Source organism: Salvelinus namaycush, chromosome 6 (genome assembly GCF_016432855.1).
Source record: "Salvelinus namaycush isolate Seneca chromosome 6, SaNama_1.0, whole genome shotgun sequence".
In the NCBI taxonomy this organism is placed as follows: Eukaryota; Metazoa; Chordata; class Actinopteri; order Salmoniformes; family Salmonidae; genus Salvelinus; species Salvelinus namaycush.
In genome coordinates this window covers 31,196,417-31,219,600 of record NC_052312.1, presented here as the reverse complement: position 1 = coordinate 31,219,600, position 23,184 = coordinate 31,196,417, and the positions used below count along the sequence as shown (strand labels likewise).

Sequence of the window (23,184 nt, the reverse complement as noted above, 5' to 3'; positions counted from 1 at the left end):
ATGGCGAAGAGTCCCGAGATGAAGCTGGCCGTTTTCGGTAGAGCAGGAGTGGGTAAATCAGGTAGGAGGACCACTATCTGTCTGTCTGCTTGCCTCCCTGCCTGTCTATCCGCTGTACAGTATGTGTATGTGCCCAATGCCTATCTGTTGGACTGTCGACATGATTTTCAGACTGTTTACTCTCGGTCTGTCTTCCGGCTGTCTGTCTTTCCATGTTTGTGTCTTTCTATTTGTTCATCTATTGGAGTGAGTCAGTGAGATATATGGCTTGTGGGCTTATTTTTGTTAGAAGAGCAGTATTTGTTTTAGTTCCCATGTTTCAGTGACGATGACACAATACACAATCTACTAAATCAACCGCTGATTGTTGTTCTGGTCTGAAGTGCCTTACTTTACCCAAGCCAATTCAACACATTCGGAATCAGTTGAACATAAACTGGCAAAACTCTCCTGTATAGCCTAATGCACATGTCAAACGGGTCACCATATTTAGTATGCTGTTTATTATGATATCTGCAGTAGCTAACAAGATAATGAAGAGCGTATGTCTCTTGCACGGCACAAATGAAGACAGATTGCTCTCGATGGTGTTGGATAACATTCAAATAAATATCTTCCATGTTTAAGAAGGCCATTATGTAACACTGATGTATGTGAAGGTCAAATAAGGGACTGTTTTGGAAACTGTGGAAAGATGCCAAATGATTCCATGAAAACCCATATAGAACTGTAAGTACTGTACACTGTACAGCAGGTTGCTTTGCAATGAACATGTATTATTAACCACTAATAGGTAATGTGGAATAAGGAATACCGCTTCTATAAAAGGGAAGTATGTTTTTACAGCCCAGCCCTGTATATTGCAAGACTTCACACACATCATCATCCTATGACAGCCAAACTCAACTTACAGACCCAGTTAAGGGTCAATACGGACCGAACAACATCTATTTTTAAACATCATTTAGTTCTATAAAAGTAAATTATTTTTAGAAAGCTTTAAAAAAACAAAAACATAATTCTTCCCACAACCAGCACAAAACCAATGTGCCTAATATGCAGTGAGTCCGTAGCCCTTGTGAAAAGTGCCAATGTTATGACACAATAGTAATATCGATCCGATGTATCTCCTAAACACGGAGGTGAGAACCAACAAGATCAACCAACTCAAATCCCAATATGAGAGGTCCACCAAAGTCCATGTCAATTCCCTGACAGCCCAACAACATGCAATGGAGTATTCACTGAGGATAACCTGGGTTTTGGGAAAACACAAAAAAAACATTTTCTGATGCTGAGATGGTAAAATAATGCATGTGTGAAGTTGCTGACACCTTGCTTGAAGGTAACAAAAAAATTAGCTTAGGGAAAAGATCAGATCCCGCTGTCAGATTCCACAGCAATGAGAACTGAAATATTAGCTGAAGATTTGACTTCACAACTTGATCAGGCCATTCAGAATGCACCATGCATTTCATTAGCTGTGGATGAATCAACAGATAACATTGATAATGCCCAGCTTCTGGTGTTTGTCAGCTTGTATACTGAAGCAAAGAAGGAATTCTGTGAGGAGCTGTTGGTCTTAACAAATCCAGAAGCACACGCGCGGGGAGAGGATACCCATGAGACCATCAGAGGGATGCCGACAAAAAGGGGGATAGATCTGAAGTCCGTGGTCTCATCACAACAGATGGAGCTCCAACCTTGATAGGAAAAGAGAGGGGGGCTGGTTGCACGTTTGAAAGAGGACCACCCTAAACCTGACATCTTACCATTGCATCACCCATCAATCTGTCCTGTGTGCCAGTCTGGGAAAAGAGTATTCTAAGGTCATGAAAACGATGATGAAACTGATCAACTTTTTGAGAGCAACATCATCCCTATAACACCGCCTGCTACGAGGATTTCTGACAGAGACCAATGCCATTTTTATTATTTACTGTTGCACAACAATATCATATTGCTCAGCAAAGGCAGGGTTTTGGAATGCTTTTGGGCCATTCGGGAGGAAATCAAAGCTTTCTTATTAGAGAAAAAGAGTGACAAGGCAACTCAGTTGTCTGAGTTTTTGGAAGATGAGAAGACGGTGACAGTGACTGCCAACCAGTTGTAATGTCTGTCAAAAATGCATCACACATTAAAAATTTTAATCTGCAGGGACGGGACAACAGTGTGTGACATGATAAAAGCTGTCCGGGCTTTCCAGAGGAAATTTGAGCTTTTCCAGAATGATCTCCAGGGAGAACTTGTCCACTTCCTCAATCTTCTGGTGCAAATGCAGGGAGACTAAGATGTTCCACAACCATGTTGATTTCATCCAGAAGCTAATGGATAACTTCAAGGCTTGCTTTGATGACTTCACTGTTGGAAGAGGGCTACTGCTGCTCATCCAGAACCCCACATGGAGTTGATTGAGCTGCAAGGAAATGTGGCTTTGAAGGAGCAGGCTTGTGATTGTGACCCTGTCACTTTCTGGGGAAAGACGGTGCCTGCGGTTGATGTCCTTGTTCTCAAAAAACGGGTACTACATATCCTGACCATGTTTGGCTCCACATACAGCTGTAAATCAGTCTTCTCCACAATGACCTTTCTTAAAAAAAAATACCACACCGGGCTCACCAGTGAACATCTGTACCAGTGTCTCAGAGTTGCTCTCACATCATTTGTGCCAAAGTGCAAAGCATTGGCAGGAGACAGACAGTGCAATTTCTCTCGTTGATACAAGGGCAAGGCCCAAATCATATCAAATTTATTTATATAGCCCTTCTTACATCAGCTGATATCTCACAGTGCTGTACAGAAACCCAGCCTAAAACCCCAAACAGCAAGCAATGCAGGTGTAGAAGCACGGTGGCTAGGAAAAACTCCCTAGAAAGGCCAGAACCTAGGAAGAAACATAGAGAGGAACCAGGCAATGAGGGGCGGCCAGTCCTCTTCTGGCTATGCCGGGTGGAGATTATAACAGAACATGGCCAAGATGTTCAAATGTTCATAAATGACCAGCATGGTCAAATAACAATAATCACAGTAGTTGTCGAGGGTGCAACAAGTCAGCACCTCAGGAGTAAATGTCAGTTGGCTTTTCATAGCCGATCATTAAGAGTATCTCTACCGCTCCTGCTGTCTCTAGTGTCGTGTCTTTGGCATCATTAAACTGAAGATTAATCTTTATCAAAGATTCTCTAATTATTATCACGCGATTAAACTGATTAAAACATGTAACTGTAATTAACTAGGAAGTCGGGGCACCAAGGAAAATATTCAGATTACAAAGTTATAATTTTCCTAATATCACTTTCAGATATTTTAAGATCTGATCACTTAGTCTTCTGATTAATAAATTATTATTTACCTCACGTTAGTCTCATTCCAAACGTCGTAAATTGTTGGTTATCTGCACGAACCCAGTCTTCACTGAGTCATCTATACATCAATTGTCTTAAAAGCATTTATTTACTAACTAAGTAATTCACAGAAATGCATGAACAAACAGTAGATAGTTACAAGGAAATGATAACGGAGTTTCCCTAGTGGGATAAACCGGTATCACGGCTTGGTGGACAAAAAGGGAAGTGGGGGTCAACTGAGCTGAGCCACTACAAAGTTGATAATGATAACAATTGAAATGCTAATCCTTTGCACATGAACGCTCACTCATTTGGGAATAATTGCAATCAACATATATTTACGCTCAGTGTGTCGTCGGGATCTCTGTTGAAAAGTTTGTTTCTCGTTGGAGAGTTTGTCCGCCCTCTCTCTGTCGTGGTTAGAATGAATAGGTCAGAGTGACATTCATCCATGTTGTTATAGAATAGATGTTTCGGCGGTTGTCGGTCTTCGCGTTCAATGATACTGAATTCTTAGCTGCAGACTAGTAATTAATATCAAAGACTTGTTCTTATTCTGTCGGTATCGATAGTCTAAGAGTTTAACCACGTGGTATGGTTAAAAGATTCAGCCATCTACTCAAACCTTAGGTTTATGGTCTCCTCTCAAACCTTGGCCCTCTCGTTATCGAGGTAAGCTGGTCTCGTCTCAACCCTTAGCCCCCTCGAAATTGAGGTAAGCTCGATCTGGTGATAGAAAACCCGGGTGGGGGTTTTATTCAGAAGAGCAGAAAAGGGCCTGTCCCAGGACGCAAGACCATAACTGTGCTCATGGGCGGTCCTCTGATTTAGTTAAACTCCAAAGGGAATTGGAGTTTCCTTCATTAAACAGTCCAAAATCACATTACACAATTTCACAAACAGTATCATCCTCACTCATTCATCTTATACAACAATTAGATGTAAGCCTCATATCTGAGGCTATTGTATAAACAGCATTATGGTAATGTGGCCGTATTGTCTCCCATGAGTTTCATAAAATTGTACCAAATGGACCAGTTCGTAGCTGGATTCTTCACCGATCTTTTATACCTTCTCCAGAACATAACTGTTCAGACCTCAAGTTCTGTGAGGTGGAAGAAATTCCTTTGTTCTCCCTATGAGAACTCACTCTCTCTCTATACTGTGGCCATGAGGAGATAATCTCCTCCAGGAATTTATGACCTCTCTGACCACAGCAGCCTGGTTGTAGGAGACAGAGAGAGGGAGATGGTGCTCGCTGTACCCAAAGAGGGCAACGTCATGACACTAGAGAGTTGAAAACAGCAAGTCTGGGACAGATAGCACGTCCGGTGAACAGGTCAGGGTTCCATAGCCGCAGGCAGAACAGTTGAAATTGGAGCAGCAGCACGGCCAGGTGGACTGGGGACAGCAAGGAGTCATCATGCCAGGTAGTCCTGAGGCATGGTCCCAGGGCTCAGGTCCTCCGAGAGAGAGAGAGAGAGAGAGAGAGAGAATTAGAGGGCATACTTAAATTCACACAGGGCACCGGATAAGACAGGAGAAGTACTCCAGATATAACAGACTGACCTTAGCCCCACGACACATAAACTACAGCAGCATAAACACTGGAGGCTGATGCAGGAGGGGTCAGGAGACACTGTTGCCCCATCCGATGATACCCCCGGACAGGGCCAAACGGGCAGGATATAACCCCACCCACTTCGCCAAAACACAGCCCCCACACCACTAGAGGGATACCTTCAACCACCAACTTACCATCCTGAGACACGGCCGAGTATAGCCCACAAAGATCTCCGCCACGGCACAACCCAAGGGGGGGTGCCAACCCAGACAGGAAGATCACGTCAGTGACTCAACCCACTCAAGTGACGCACCCCTCCTAGGGACGGCATGGAAGAGCACCAGTAAGCCAGTGACTCAGCCCCTGTAATAGGGTTTGAGGCAGAGAATCCCAGTGGAGAGAGGGGAACCGGCCAGGCAGAGACAGCAAGAGCGGTTCGGTGCTCCATTGTCTTTCCGTTCACCTTCACACTCCTGGGCCAGACTACGCTCAATCATATGACCTACTGAAGAGATGAGTCTTCAATAAAGACTTAAAGGTTGAGACAGAGTCTGCGTCTCTCACATGGGTAGGCAGACCATTCCATAAAAATGGAGCTCTATAGGAGAAAGCCCTGCCTCCAGCTGTTTGCTTAGAAATTCTAGGGACAATTAGGAGGCCTGCGTCTTGTGACCGTAGCGTACGTGTAGGTATGTACGGCAGGACCAAGTCGGAAAGATAGGTAGGAGCAAGCCCATGTAATGCTTTGTAGGTTAGCAGTAACACCTTGAAATCAGCCCTTGCCTTAACAGGAAGCCAGTGTAGGGAGGCTAGCACTGAAGTAATATGATCAAATTTTTTGGTTCTAGTCAGGATTCTAGCAGCCGTATTTAGCACTAACTGAAGTTTATTTAGTGCTTTAGCCGGAAAGTAGAGCATTGCAGTAGTCTAACCTAGAAGTAACAAAAGCATGGATACATTTTTCTGCATCATTTTTGGACAGAAAGTTTCTGATTTTTGCAATGTTACGTAGATGGAAAAAAGCTGTCTTTGAAACAGTCTTGATATGTTCGTCAAAAGAGAGATCAGGGTCCAGAGTAACGCCCGAGGTCCTTCAGTTTTATTTGAGACAACTGTACAACCATCAAGATTAATTGTCAGATTCAACAGAAGATCTCTTTGTTTCTTGGGACCTAGAACAAGCATCTCTGTTTTGTCCGAGTTTAAAAGTAGAAAGTTTGCAGCCATCCACTTCTTTATGTCTGAAACACAGGCTTCTAGCGAGGGCAATTTTGGGTCTTCACCATGTTTCATTGAAATGTACAGCTGTGTGTCATCCGCATAGCAGTGAAAGTTAACATTTATATTTTCGAATTACATCCCCAAGAGGTAAAATATATAGTGAAAACAATAGTGGTCCTAAAACGGAACCTTGAGGAACACCGAAATGTACAGTTGATTTGTCAGAGGACAAACCATTCAGAGACAAACTGATATCTTTCCGACAGGTAAGATCTAAACCAGGCCAGAACTTGTCTGTGTAGACCAATTTGGGTTTCCAATCTCTCCAAAAGAATGTGGTGATCGATGGTATCAAAAGCAGCACTAAGGTCTAGGAGCACGAGGACAGATGCAGAGCCTCGGTCTGACGCCATTAAAAGGTAATTTACCACCTTCACAAGTGCAGTCTCAGTGCTATGATGGGGTCTAAAACCAGACTGAAGCATTTGGTATACATTGGTTGTCTTCAGGAAGGCAGTGAGTTGCTGCGCAACAGCTTTTTCAATTTTTTTTGAGAGAGCCCAGAGTGGCTCATACATGAATATTGCCCACAGTGACTTTCTGAGCATTCAGATTATTTTTGTTCAACTCTCCTTTGTTCTCCAGAAAACATGCACTTTATTTAATGTAAATATTGTTCACCCCGCTACCGTCCAGAAGGCGAGGTCAGTACAGGTGCATCAAAGCTGGGACCGAGCGACAGAAGCTGTTTTTCAATCTCAAGGCCATCGGACTGTTAAACAGCCATCACTAACACAGTCTGCTGCCTACATACAGACTTGAAATCATTGGCCACTCCTAACAAATTAATCACTAGTCACTTTATTAATGCCACTTTAAAAATGATGTTTATATCTTGCATTACTCATCCCATATGTATATACTGTATTTTATACCATCTATTGCATCTTGCCTATGCCGCTCGGTCCTTGCTCATCCGTACATATTCTTCTATCCCTTTACTTAGATTTGTGTGTACATAGCCCATCTGTAATTAGCCCATCCAACTACCTTATCCCAATACTGTTATCTATTTTATTTATTTTGCTCCTTTGCACCCCAGTATCTCTACTTGTACACTCATTTTCTGCACATCTATCAATCCAGTGTTTAATTGCTATATTGTAATTATTTCGCCACTATGGCCTATTTATTGCCTTGCCTCCATTATCCTACCTCATTTGCACACACTGTATATATATACTTTTTCTATTGTATTATTGACTGTATGTTTGTTTATTCCATGTGTAACTCTGTTGTTTGTTTTGCACTGCTTTGCTTTATCTTGGCCAGATCGCAGTTGTAAATGAGAACTTGTTCTCAACTAGCCTACCTGGTTAAATAAAGGTGACATTTTTTTTCCATAAAAAATGTAGAAATACCCCGGAAGCTTATAAGAAATCCCGCTATGCCCTTCGACGAACCATCAAACAGGCAAAGCTTCAATACAGGACTAAGATCGAATCGTACTACACCGGCTCCGACACTCATCTGATGTGGTAGGGCTTGCAAACTATTACAGATTACAAAGGGAAGCACAGCCGAGAGCTGCCCAGTGACACGAGCCTACCAGACAAGCTAAATTACTTCTATGCTCGCTTCGAGGAAAGTAACACTGAAACATGCATGAGAGCATCAGCTGTTCCGGAAGACTGTGTGATCATGCAGTCATTGATGTACTGGGCGTATGGCCCAGTACATCACTGGGGCCAAGCTTCCTGCCATCCAGGACCTTTATACGAGGCGGTGTCAAAGGAAGGCCCTAAAAATTGTTAGACTCTAGCCACCCTAGTCATACACTCTTTGCTACTGCACGGCAAGCGGTACCGGAGCGCCAAGTCTAGGTCCAAGAGGCTTCTAAACAGATTCTACCCCCAAGCCATAAGACTCCTGAACATCTAATCAACTGGCTACCTAGACTATATGCATCCCCCCCCCCCCCCCCCCTCTTTTACGCTGCTGCTACTCTCTGTTATTTTCTATGCATAAGTTACTTTAATAACTCTACCCACGTATATATTACCTTGACTAACCTGTGCCCCCGCACATTGACTCTGTACCGGTACCTGTATATAGCCTCGCTATTGTTATTTTACTGCTGCTCTTTAATTATTTGTTTGTTTTATTTTCTTAAATGCATTGTTGGTTAAGGGCTTGTAAGTAAGAATTTCACTAAGGTCTACACCTGTTATATTCGGCGCATTTGATTTATTTTATAAAACAACATGTTTCCTAAGTCATAGATGACTATGTTTGTTATGACGCTGTACAACAGTGCCAATAAAGAATGATATCCATCCGGACTTTTGCCACCTAGGAAATTTGTGTCAGTGGAACTGCTCAAATAGTAGTTGAGTTGCCTTGTCCTATGACATTCTTGTTGCCATTGAATTAGACATAAGATATTTACTTCTGATCATGTTGTATGACTTTCACAGAAACAAATATTCAAAACCACATGACTTTCAACACATTACTCCTAATAAATGAGAGAGAAGTACTACTCTCCAGCACAGACTGTACTGATAAAAGTCTGAGGAAAAGGATTGCTTTGGGGTGTATCAGGCACCAGTTTGTTAAACAATTTCCCTGACTCACCTACACTTGAAAGAAAATGGAGGTACGATCAAGTGTAATGTATTACAAAAATATGGAAAATTGTGAAAAATGCACAAAATTGTTCTTGAATCTTCAACAGAAATTCTACCAAAAATAATTTACAGAGTTTACCAAATTATATTTTGAGAGGAAGCAAAACATTTAAAATTTACAAAAAGACCTGTGTGAAGGCCAATTTACAGAAGAGGAACTTTTTGAGGCAATAAAACACCAGCACTTGACGGTATACCAGTAGAGGTATATCAGACCTTTTTTTTATGTACTCAAAGATCCATTATTAGCATGTTTTACTCTTATGCAAATGGTAGACTTTCAGGTACTCAACAAGAAGTTCTGATTTTCATTACTACTAAAACAGGACCCAGGTGGTAAGTATAAAGATCCAGTCCATTTAAACAACTGGATGCCACTAACACTTCAATGTTATGATGTGAAAATCCTGGCGAAATGCATAGCACATAGAATAAAAAAGGTTTTACCAGATAATGTTCATCCTGATCAGACAGGTTTTTTACATGGACGATATATTGGAGATAATATACGACAATTACTTGAAACAATTGAACATTATGAAACATCGAAGATACCAGGCCTGGTCTTCATAGCAGATTTTGAAAAGGTGTTTGATAAAATATGACTAGAATTTCTATTTAAATGCCTGGATTACTTGAATTTTGTTGAATCTCTTATACAATGGGTTAAAGTTATGTACAGCAACCCTAGATGTAAATAATGGTTACTTCTCAAAGTATTGTGCTTTTAAGAGGTAAACAAGGCTGTCTGTTGTCTCCATCTATTTATTATGGCCATTGAAATGCTAGCTATTAAAACTATATCCTACAAGAACATCAAGGGGTTAGAAATCCTGGGGATAAAAACAAAAGTGTCAATGTATGTCGATGACTCTAGTTTTTTCTTAAGTCCACAATCTGGACCCCTGCACAGTCTCATTGAAGATCTTGATCACTTTTCTAGCCTCTCTGGATTAAAACCTAATTATGACAAGTGTACCATATTACGTATTGGATCGTTTGAAAATATTGTTTACACTACCTCGTAGTTTACCAATAAAATGGGCGAATGGTGAAGTAGACATACTTGGTATTCAGATCTCAAAAAATATAAATGAACTTACCACAATTAATTTAGAAACACAATCAATAGAAAGTTAGCAAAAATAGATAAGATTCTGCAACCATGGAGAGGTAAATACTTGTCTATTTATGGAAAAATCACATTAAGTCTTTGGTCCTATCACAGTTTGGCACTGCCTACTCCAGATGACTACATTTTTAAATCATGAGCAAAATAAAAAAAATCATTTTATTTGGAATGCTAAGCCAAAATTAAACGGGCTATTTACATAATGAATATGAGTTTGGGGGCTAAAATGATTAAATATTAAAGCTCTCACTAAAAGCTTGACTCATACATATATACTTAAACCCAAAATGGTTCTCCAGTAGATTATTAAGAAAGGCTCTTCCTTTGTTCAAAAATTGCCTTTTTGCCTTTTTATACAGGTTACAACTTCTCATTTCCGACTAATTGAAAATTAAATTTTGTTTAAAGTATCGCTCTTTTCTTAAACAAGCCATACAAAGCTGGTTACAATTTCAGTTTTATCCTCCAGAAAAGATAGAACAAAAATGTTGACAGCTGCGCCATACAGGTTGCTAAATAAATGGGAAGAGATTTTCGATGTACCAATTCCATGGCATTTGGTTTATGAACTAGTACAAAAACTACACTTGATTCAACACTTTTTAGAATTTTTCAATTGAAAGTATTATATATAATTCTTGCCACCAACAGAATGCTATATATATATATATATATATATATATATATATATATATATATATATGAGGCATACAACAATCTCAGCTCTGCAGATTTTGCTGCGAAGAGACCGAATCAATAGGTCATTTATTCTGGTATTGCCCCTACAGTATGTAGCTTGTTTCTGGTCACAGGTTCAGGAATGGTAAAAAGAATCATAGCATGCACTTGAAATTAACCTTACAAATAGCAGTGTTGGGCAATTTGGAAAGCCATAGTCAGTCAATAATTAATATAATAATACTCGTAGGAAAGGTTTTCATCTTTAGCTCACAATCTGTGGATACTATACGATTTAGAAAGGAACAAAATTATATAAAACATCATAGCACAATTGTAAAATATATGGCACATGGAGACCAAATGAGGGTGGTCTATGGTGATAGGTGGGATGGTCTGAGGGTTGGGATTAAAGAGCTTATGTTGGTAAAGTATTATTGTTATTTAAGTGACTGCTTTATATAAAAGTACCATGTATGTAAAATGTACAGTTGAAGTCGGAAGTTTACATGCACTTATGTTGGAGTCATTAAAACTCCTTTTTCAACCACTCCACAATTTTCTTGTTAACAAACTATAGTTTAGGCAAGTCGGTTAGGGCATCTACTTTGTGCATGAAACAAGTAATTTTTCAAACAATTGTTTACAGACAGATTATTTCACTTATAATTCACTGTATCACAATTCTAGTGGGTCAGAAGTTTACATACACTAAGTTGACTGTGCCTTTAAACAGCTTGGAAAATTCCAGAAAATTATGTCATGACTTTAGAAGCTTCTGAGAGGCTAATTGACATCATTTGAGTCAATTGGAGGTGTACCTGTGGATGTATTTCAAGGCCTACCTTCAAACTCAGTGCCTCTTTGCTTGGCATCATGGGAAAATGAAAATAAATCAGCCAAGACCTCAGGAAAAAAATAGTAGACATTCACAAGTCTGGTTCATCCTTGGGAGCAATTTCCAAACGCCTGAACGTACCACGTTCATCTGTACAAATGATAGTACGCAAGTATAAACACCATGGGACCACGCAGCCGTCATACTGCTCAGGAAGGTGACGCATTCTGTCTCCTAGAGATGAACGTACGTTGGTGTGAAAAGTGCAAATCAATCCCAGAACAACAGCAAAGGACCTTGTGAAGATGCTGGAGGAAACAGGTACAAAAGTATCTATATCCACAGTAAAACGAGTCCTATATCGACATAACCTGAAAGGCCGCTCAAAGGAAGAAGCCACTGCTCCAAAACTGCCATAAAAAAGCCAGACTATGATTTGCAACTGCACATGGGGACAAAGGTCGTACGTTTTGGAGAAATGTCCTCTGGTCTGATGAAACAAAAATAGAACTGTTTGGCCATAATGACCATTGTTATGTTTTGAGGAAAATGGGGGAGGCTTGCAAGCCGAAGAACACCATCCCAACCGTGAAGCACGGGGGTGGCAGCATCATGTTATTGGGTGCTTCGCTGCAGGAGGGACTGGTGCACTTCACAAAATAGATGGCATCATGAGGGAGGAAAATTATGTGGATATATTGAAGCAACATCTCAAGACATCAGTCAGGAAGTTAAAGCTTGGTTGCAAATGGGTCTTCCAAATGGACAATGACCCCAAGCATACTTCCAAAGTTATGGCTTAAGGTTAACAAAGTCAAGGTATTGGAGTGGCCATCACAAAGCTCTGTCCTCCAATACTATAGAAAATGTGTGGGCAGAACTGAAAAAGCGTGTGCGAGCGAGGAGGCCTATAAACCTGACTCAGTTACACCAGCTCTGTCATGAGGAATGGGCTAAAATTCACCCAACTTATTGTGGGAAGCTTGTGGAAGGCTACCCAAAACGTTTGACCCAAGTTAAACAATTTAAAGGCAATGCTACCAAATACTAATTGAGTGTATGTACACTTCTGACCCACTGGGAATGTGATGAAAGAAATAAAAGCTGAAATAAATAAGTCTCTCTACTATTATTCTGACATTTCACATTCTTAAAATAAAGTGGTGATCCTAACTGACCTAAGACAGGGAATGGTTACTCTGATTAAATGTCAGGAATTGTGAAAAACTGAGTTTAAATGTATTTGGCTGAGGTGTATGTAAACTTCCGACTTCAACTGTATGTATATGTAGCAATAAAACTAAAAGATATTTGTCCTCCGAAGAGGGTTAATAATAAAAAATGTAATAACTTGAAAGAGGTCCGATGTATATGGTTCTCAGAAGTTCAGCCGTTGCAATTCTGAGACTGATGTCTTTGACCAAAGAGAGAAAATGGCAGCTGAAAATTGGTGACAGCAGCCTCCAACGTCAATTACAAGAGAAAGTTACCACCGAGTGAAATGAGTATGATGAAACATTGGCACTTGGCTAAGTGCTTTTTCTAATTTTCTGAACAATTCTGCAGATTCCGATGTCAATTATACCCCGCTATGAACCCAACTCTTCAAGCGAGTAGAGGAAGATATACTGTGCGTGTTGTTTTTCAACCATGTAGGCTTACTTACATTCAGCAAGACCGGGGTTATCAGTGGATGAGGAGAGAGTTTGAGTCAGAGAGAAGGTGGGTGTGATTGCTTTCTGAGATTTTATCGGTAGGCTGGTTAACCTGACAGAACCACTGCAGTGGTTCCCGGAAGCTAAGACCCGGAGCTTATTTGCAAATTGACACTTGCATTAAGGATTTTAGGGTTTGAGTAGAAAGTGCAGTAGCCCATTACTCTTCTGACAACCTACGCTGACACATGCATGCACGGACACACTTGTAGCCTCTGCCCTAATTTATGCCCAAGGACAAGTAAGCCATTCCCCCTCTGAGGGGCCAAAATGTATCTCTCCTTTACAGTAGACAGAGGACTGACTATTGAATGTGTGATGGATACCATACATGTATTATTCTATTGGAAACTTTTCCCCTAAAGAGGACTCTGAAGCTTTCTATATATGTATGTATGATCTCTGTGGTTACTTGTATCTGTACAGGGTGAACTTTAAATGACTCTATGCAAAGGGCTTTTATTATCCTCTCAGGAATTCTGAGTTATTTACATTGGTCTTATCCCCCACACAAGCCTTTAAATGCTGTGACACCATTTGGAGATTGAGCCTGGTAGTCAGGTTACTGTAAACTTCGTATCGTTTCATTGGTTGTTTTTTTTAAAAACATATTTTATAATTGAACCTTTTATTTAACTAGGCAAGTTGGTTAGGAACAAATTCTTATTTACAATGACGGATGATGCTGGGCCAATTGTGCGCCGCCCTATGGAACTCCCAATCACGTCCGGTTGTGATACAGCCTGGATTCGAACCTGTACTGTCTAGTGACGCCTCAAGCACTGAGATGCAGTGCCTTAGACCGCCGCGCCACTCGGTTCCACCTTCAGATGTTATAAATTGAATTAAATGCCTTTTGTTCTCTCTCTCTTATCCTGTATCCATTCCATGGAGGAAGGTTGTATGATCAATTCTCATTTCCTATGCATCTCTTTGTTCATGCTTTGTCTTGTAAGTTAACCTTAGGATCTATATGCCCAGAATAATGCTTTTGTTAATGTCAGCATTGCCTTGTAACTTAAGTTTTATGCCTTGTATGTGAATCCATTCATTTTACAAAGTAATTAAGTACACTTGTATTTAGAATTCAATTTAAGTATTTCTTGATTGCCTAGTACTGTAACTTAACTATAGTCTCTTGCATATTGCTAAATAATTTTTATGAAGTCAGATAAACATTTTAATAGGTTCATTCATTGCTTAGTCTTATGAGTCACATGTGAGGTATATAATACATGTGTGTGTGTATATATGTTAAATATTACCACACTACACTCTCGCACACTTGAAAGGGGATGATTATTTTTATTGTCTCTTCAATAAGTTGTTCCTAACAGATTCTCGATGGGGTGCATAACATCAGATTACTCAGACCTCTTTCAGGGCTCACAAATATGGCTGTTTATGATGACGATAGTCAAGATAACATACACAGTTACGCACATCCCACAGACTATATGGATGCAGGACAATAGCATGTGAAGACATAGGTCTATTTTTCTTTCCTTCATATACATAAAAGGTAGTTTATTAGAGTTATTGCAGTAGGAGTTGGCACAAAAACATTCTGGCTTCAGTGCAAACCTGTCTCCCCCTTCCTAAAAACGAATCTCCTTACATTGGAGTACACCGTACATCTTCTGCCTGTGTCTCCAATAGATTTTCAGACCGTCAGCATCACCTCCCTTTCCTTCTTGGTCTCCCGGAGACAGGATGATATTAATGGGCTCTATTTCTGAAAGGGAACGGGAGTGTGACTGCATGCTAACGTTACACATGCACAATCACTGGGTTGTTGGCCAGCAGAAAACATTTACCATCATAATCAGAAGATTGGTTGGTTCAGGGAAAGGGAAGTTTCTTGGCTTGAGGAGGACAGTGTGTGTGTACATGTTTGTGAGACTTGGTTGGATTGGTTGGTTAAAAAAAATCTTACACACAGAGACCCGGGTTTAATAAAGAAGCAGAGTATTGTCTACCCCTGATTGGTTTGTTCAGGGAATGGCAAGGGACATTTCTTGGCTTGAGAACGATGTGTTTGTGAGACTTGCTTTTGATTGGTTGGAGAGATGTCTTGATCTCCTTAGACACACATAGACCCAGGTCTAATAAAGCAACAGAGTATATTGACAGACTGTGTGGATCGAGTCTGTTCCAGCACTTCTCAGGCTTTGGTTTATTGACTCACTGGAGAGATGCTGGAGATGCTATTTGTCAAACACACACACACACTGGCACGCACACAAACTAACACACACACACACACACACACACACACTCTTGTCTGATGTGAGATGTCAGCGTGGCTCCGGCAGCGTGGTGTTTTTATTTGGGAGTCCAAATAAAGTGGAAACGAGGTTTATTGAGTGCGAAATGTGGCCCCATAGAAGGGCCAGTCTGCTAGATCCCCGAACATCCTGCCTCTCTCCCTCCATCCCTGCCTGACGGAGAAGAAAAGATAACAATAATAAAGTCTCCTGCCCGCTGCTCTCCTCTTCTCCTCTCAGCCCAGAAATACTGCTGTTTATGGTTTCCAACCCAACGCCTCAAGAAGACCATGAATCAGCTTAATGCAAGTGCCTTGTTAAAGAGATATGTAAACAGTATTTCACGCCGAAAGGGCAAGGATGAGGAGTTGGGCCTTTTGGAAAACAAAGAAACTGACAGGTGTTGCTTCCCTGAAGATGAACCTCCGCTACATTTCAGGTGGTTATGTTATAGACCACACAGTCAGTTTGTTGCTGAGCACTGAGTGTGTGTTATTTTGTTGTAGTCAGTTTTCTTTTAATGACATTCTGGGAACAGGACCCCCCACAGGTCTTTATTGTGTTTATGACATGCCTTTCTAATACAAGTACATGCACACGCATTAAAACCCAAAGTTCTTTGGAGGGTATACTGGATAGAATGGCCATATGGTCTATAGCCAGCTACTCTGATAGAAGCATGCCAGCTCTGCTCAGTTGACTGAGAACTGTTGTCATCAGGGAAGGCAAAAATCACCAAACAGAAGAAGACTAACTTTTCAAAATGATTATTACACGAGTAGCTTCCCGAGACGGCTAGTCTTGAAAGTAATGGCATTTGTTTCAACTTCATTCATAATCCTCCCTGAACAACCAATGCCAATTAACAGATAGCAATCCTGATTAAAATTGAGGCAGCTAATATGTGCATGTTAGTGTTTCTCAAGGCCTGTATTTAACTATTAAAGGACACAGACATCCTCATCGATTGACAGTCATTTGAATTCAGTTAGTGAAGAATTGTTTCGGAACAGGATTAAAGGGAATGGTTATGCACTGATCTATCTCAAGTCATTTGTGATGTACTTGAAGGGTAAATCTTCTGCTTAAGTCGGATTTCTCTGTCATACATTGATGTCAAATGGGGAATCGAAGTGAAAGTTTCACTTCAGTGGAAGTTACGATTCACCCCATTGCTAGGGCTGTTACGGTGACCATCTTACCGCCACGCTGGCAGTTACGAGTCATAAACGCAGTCAAATTCCACATGACCGTTTGGTCACGGTAACTAGGCTTCTCCAAACTCTGATGCTGCTGCTTCCATGAGCTCATGTTCCACAACCTTTCTATAGGCTATGTAATTGCGTGAGAAAACAGAGTTTTGATGTGCTCTATTAAAAAGAGGAGGATCCCATCAGCTTTCTATAGGCTAATCCTGCTATATTTTATTTCTCAACTTTCCTAATATTAAGCAAATTTCATAGATGACATGTATTATTTTCTCCTGCCCCTGTTATGAAACAGGTTCATGATAATGGTCCATTCTAAATCAAAACTCATTTAACACATATTATTTAGTATATGTAAAGACAAGATTAAATTAAGAATAGTCTGATGAGTGACATCAGCCTATCACTTGTGAATGATGTATTATGCTATCACTTGTGAATGATGTATTATGCTATCACTTGTGAATGATGTATTATGCTATCACTTGTGAATTTCTTGCCAGCGTGTGCAGTAAGGCAAGAAACGGTGCATGCCTTTTTTTTTTTTTTTTTTTTGCTACTTTTTCAAATCATAGTCACACTTCATGTAGCCTAGCCCAATATGTTGATAAGCTTTGTATTGATGGGGCTTACCTTGGGGTCATGATAGGGGCTGCACAAAAATGATTGATGTATTATAATAATTTATTATGCTTATGTAGTATTAATAAAAGGGGAAGGGCTATAAGACCCTCCCCCACTACATTTATAGGGTCCTGGACCACAGATTACCAATATATGCATTATAAGGTTTAATATTGTTCCACAGTTCTTTTCTAGTCTCTGCCTCTTATAGAAACGGTCTGAGAGATGTGTCAGCCATTGCGGTCAAAACAGGGTGTCTGTGAGAAAGCTCCTCAAGGCTAAAAGAGATACATAGACACAGACCCCTGCAGGGAAGTAAATTAGATAAGAGACAAGTCAGAAATACCACTAAGCCACACGTAAATGGAAAATTACTGCTGAGCCCTTAGAAAACACTGGACTATTGTTTTCTCCTGCAAGTTTGTAGAACTATGCATGGGCTTGGTCTCATGAGTAGAAGTTGTTGACGTAGGCAGTTACATCACACTAGGGGTTGACTGCAAGTACACTGCTCAAAAAAATAAAGGGAACACTTAAACAACACAATGTAACTCCAAGTCAATCACACTTCTGTGAAATCAAACTGTCCACTTAGGAAGCAACACTGATTGACAATACATTTCACATGCTGTTGTGCAAATGGAATAGACAACAGGTGGAAATTATAGGCAATTAGCAAGACACCCCCAATAAAGGAGTGGTTCTGCAGGTGGTGACCACAGACCACTTCTCAGTTCCTATGCTTCCTGGCTGATGTTTTGGTCACTTTTGAATGCTGGCGGTGCTTTCACTCTAGTGGTAGCATGAGACGGAGTCTATAACCCACACAAGTGGCTCACGTAGTGCAGCTCATCCAGGATGGCACATAAATGCGAGCTGTGGCAAGAAGGTTTGCTGTGTCTGTCAGCGTAGTGTCCAGAGCATGGAGGCGCTACCAGGAGACAGGCCAGTACATCAGGAGACGTGGAGGAGGCCGTAGGAGGGCAACAACCCAGCAGCAGGACCGCTACCTCCGCCTTTGTGCAAGGAGGAGCACTGCCAGAGCCCTGCAAAATGACCTCCAGCAGGCCACAAATGTTTTATTTTTTATTTTTTTATTTCACCTTTATTTAACCAGGTAGGCTAGTTGAGAACAAGTTCTCATTTGCAACTGCGACCTGGCCAAGATAAAGCATTGCAGTGTGAACAGACAACAACACAGAGTTACACATGGAGTAAACAATAAACAAGTCAATAACATGGTAGAAAAAAGAGAATCTATATACAATGTGTGCAAAAGGCATGAGGAGGTAGGCAATAAATCGAATAATTACAATTTAGCAGATTAACACTGGAGTGATAAATCATCAGATGATCATGTGCAAGTAGAGATACTGGTGTGCAAAAGAGCAGAAAAGTAAATAAATAAAAGCAGTATGGGGGTGAGGTAGGTAAATTGGGTGGGCTATATACCGATGGACTATGTACAGCTGCAGCGATCGGTTAGCTGCTCGGATAGCAGATGTTTAAAGTTGTTGAGGGAGATAAAAGTCTCCAACTTCAGAGATTTTTGCAATTCGTTCCAGTCGCAGGCAGCAGAGAACTGGAAGGAAAGGCGGCCAAATGAGGTTTTGGCTTTAGGGATGATCAGTGAGATACACCTGCTGGAGCGCGTGCTACGGGTGGGTGTAGCCATCGTGACCAGTGAACTGTTTCTAAAAATGTTAACATCTAGCCCAACGTTTGTATAACAACTAAAGTTGGATAAATAACTCTAAATTAAGCATATAGGAGGACCTGTTTCTTTGTTAAACCTCTTAAGGATCTGCCCCTTTTTTCAATTTTTGCCTAAAATGACATATCCAAATCTAACTGCCTGTAGCTCAGGCTCTGAAGCAAGGATATGCATATTCTTGGTTCTATTTGAAAGGAAACACTTTGAAGTTTGTGGAAATTTGAAAGGAATGTAGGAGAATATTACACAATAGATCTGGTGAAAGATAATACAAAAGGGGAAAGATAATACAAAAGGGGAAAAAAACTGTTCTTTTGTATTTTTTTGTACCATCATCTTTGAAATGCAAGAGAAAGGCCATAATGTATTATTCCAGCCCAGGCGCAATTTAGATTTTGGCCACTAGGCAGCAGTGTATGTGCAAAGTTTTAGACTGATCCAATGAACCATTGTATTTCTGTTCCAAATTTTGTGTCAAGACTGCCCAAATGTGCCTAATTTGTTGATTAATAACTTTTCATGTTCAAAATTGTGCACTCTTCAAATAATAGCATGATATTCTTTCACTGTAATAACTACTGTAAATTGGACAGTGTAGTCAGATTAACAAGAATTTAAGCTTTCTGTCAAAATCAGATATGTCTATGTCCTGGGAAATGTTCTTGTTACTTACAACCTCATGCGAATCGCATTAGCCTACGTTAGCTCAACCGTCCAGTGGAAGGGACACCGATCCCAAATAAGTTTATAACCGCTCAACACAGAATAGCTGTATGTGTGCACTCCCTCGGAAACCAATTGGAGAAAATATCCTTTCTATTTTATTCAGATTAGTTCAATTGTATTCTTCATACTATAAAATAATGCCTCTGAATTCTAAGCAAATCTTGTCTGCTAAATGAACTAGTGCATCCCACATCCATATGGCATAGCCAGATCAGGGACAACTCAGAGTATGCTATTTTGTTCTTCTAAAATAGACTACATTTTCTTTATCATGTTTCTTTAAACCTGTCTAAACTAAACAATGGATTTGTGATGGTGTAGGCTATATTAAATGGATTTATTAAAATGTCGATGTTCCTATGGTCTGCATCAGTGGCTTGTAGGCTATGTGTGGAAGCCAGGAGATGCTAAATGTGTTTATATTAATTAACGGTCAATTACCATTAGACCGGCAGTTATTTGCTTGACAATCACCGGCTGACAAAATGTAATGATCGCCACAGCACTACCCATAGCTCTTTGGTATGCACTGAACAGCCCTGTGCAAGAACCTACAAGAAAGTGTAGACCGGTTGGCATGCTGTTGGCATACCCTCATTATATTGAGGATGGCACAGTGGTCCTGTGGGCATAAGCTGTGATTCATCATGGCCATTATTCCACTGCACAAGTGCACTAATTAACAATCGTTGCTGGCATTTTCATTCCTGAGATAAGATCCTTGGAGAGGCATACAAGTGTCTCTCAAAAAGACAGGCGTGGTTAGAATGTTTTGGGCAAACTTCTAAAACCGAAAGGCGAGCCAAGTTCATGCAAGGTTTTCAGTGATATGTACCCCATACGTGTTGGCACGGCTACAGAATACAGTTTAATTCTGATCCATGTAATGTGTTTATGCGACTTATGCGTACAGCATGTTATCTAGGCATTTAGATTTAGAGGCTAAAAGAGATCAGAGGGTGGTTATGGGAAATGTGTGAAATTACCCATGGAACGCACTGGGAATTGGCACGCTGGTCTGTTTTATTAAATTGCGTGTTTTCCAGAACCCTGCCAAATCAAGCAAATTAGTGCATTATTTATGTCTTTGTCTGACTATCGCTTCATCATTTGATCATGTTGTCTTTATCTCACTTGGAAAACCCCTAAACCCTACACAGATCATACACTGAGTGTACTAAATAATGTATCTCAATGAGTGTTGTTGCTAAAGGACTGAGATTTACAGTAGTCCTACAAATGTGACACATTGATTGACTATACCGGTAACTTGAGTTCAGACAGACATGCTGCATAAGCTTTTAGAATGTGAAAAACATTTCATAGAAGGTGCTGGTATTCTGACCCACTCACACCACTTCTGTTCTGTTGATCTACAACCAGAGTGATTTGTAGCATAGACACAACAGGGAGTAAATATTCTACAGTAGTCTATTTTCCAGACAAGGGCTTAATATTCAGGTTATATGCTGTAAGGCTAGACATACAGTGCATTCTGAAAGTATTCAGTCAGACCCCTTGACTTTTTCCACATTTTGTTACATTACAGCCTTATTCTAAAATTGCTTACATTTTTTTCCCTCATCAATCTACACACAAAACCCATAATGACAAAGCAAAAACAGGTTAACTTCTTATGGCTGAAGGAGCAGTATTGAGTAGCTTGGATGAAAGGTGCCCATATCAAACGGCCTGCTCCTCAGTCATAGTTCCTAATATTTGCATATTATTATTAGTATTGGATAGAAAACACTCTAAAGTTTCTAAAACTGTTTGAATTATGTCTGTGAGATTAACAGAACTCATATTGGCAGGCAAAATCCTGAGTTGAAATCAAAACAGGAAGTCAGAAATCTGAGCCTGTATGTATTCACCAGAGTCCCTTAAGAAATCCACTTGTTATGAATGATGTTGCACTGCCTAGGGGTTCCACTAGATGTCACCCATCAATAGAAATTACAATGAGACTTCTATGATGTTGTGGGAGAGAATGATAGCAGAATCAGTCAGGTGTCCATCAAGCAGCCATTTTCTGATCATGCTTTTTTTTCATGGAAGTCACCTACGTTCCATTGCTCACGCAGACAAGAACGAATACTCCGGTTGGAACTTTATTGAATCTATATGTTAAAAACATCCTAATGATTGATTCAGTACTTAGTTTGAAATGTTTCTTCGACCGGTAATATCACATTTTGAAGTTTTTGTCCGATATAAAGCTGACCAGAATTAGCATTTGGACATGTTTACCAAGCGCGCTAACAATTGGACATAAATAACGGATTTTTTCGAACAAAACAAACATTTATTGTGGACCTGGGATTCCTGGTGTGCTTTCTGATGTAGATCATCAAAGGTAAGGGAATATTTATCATGTATTTTCTTGTTTATGGTAACGCCATCTTTGCAGCTGTGGTATGTTACTTTTGAGCGCCGTCTCAGATTATAGCGTGCATTTCTTTTTCCGTAAAGTTTTTTTGAAATCTGACACAGCGGTTGCATTAAGGAGAGGTATATCTATAATTCAATGTGTATAACTTGTATTATCATCTATATTTATGATGAGTATTTCTGTTGAAACGATGGGCTATGCAAAGTCACTTGATGTTTTTGCAACTAGTGAATCTAGTCGCCTCAATGTAAACTCAGATTTTTTGATATAAATATGAATTTAATCAAACAAAACATGCATGTATTGTGTAACATGAAGTCCTATGAGTGTCATCTGATGAAAATAATCTAAGGTTAGTGATTAATTTTATCTCTATTCTGGTTTTTGTGAAGCTATCTTTAGCTGGAAAAAATGGCTATGCTTATTGTGGTTTTGTGGTGACCTAACATAATTGTTTGTAGTGCTTTCGCTGAAAAGCCTATTTGAAATCGGACACTTTGGTGGGATTAACAACAAGATTACCTTTAAAATGATATAAAACACATGAATGTCTGAGGAAATTTAATTATGAGATTTCTGTTTTTTGAATTTGGCGCCCTGCACTTCGACTGGCTGTTGTCATATCGGTCCCGTTACCGGGACTTCAGCCATAAGACGTTTTAAGACATTTGTGCAAATAAAAAATATTTAATTATGACATTTACATAAGTATTCAGACTCAGTACTTTGTTGAAGCACCTTTGTCAGCGATTACAGCCTCGAGTCTTCTTGGGTATGATGCTACAAGCTTGTCACACTTGTATTTAGGGAGTTTCTCCCATTCTTCTCTGCAGATCCTCTCAAGCTCTGTCAGGTTGGATGGGGAGCGATGCTGCTATTTTCAGGTCTCTCCAGAGATGTTCGATCGGTTCAAGTCCGGGCTCTGGCTGGGCCACTTAAGGACATTCAGAGACTAGTCCCAAAGCCACTCCTGCATTGTCTTGGCTGTGTGCTTAGGGTCGTTGTCCTGTTGGAAGGTGAACTTTCGCCCCAGTCTAAGGTCCCGACTGCTCTGGAGCAGGTTTTCAT

The 23,184-nt window shown here is 40.3% G+C and overlaps 1 protein-coding gene across 1 annotated transcript in view; it reads left to right on the top strand.

Moving 5' to 3' along the window:
• The window catches only part of LOC120049328 (ras-related and estrogen-regulated growth inhibitor-like), a 59,864-nt gene continuing 36,680 nt past the window's right edge, over window positions 1–23,184 (top strand). Inside the window, exon 1 of the mRNA XM_038995579.1 lies at window positions 1–61. Within this exon, the coding sequence (XP_038851507.1) occupies window positions 1–61 (61 nt within the window). The remainder of the gene's footprint in view (window positions 62–23,184) is intronic.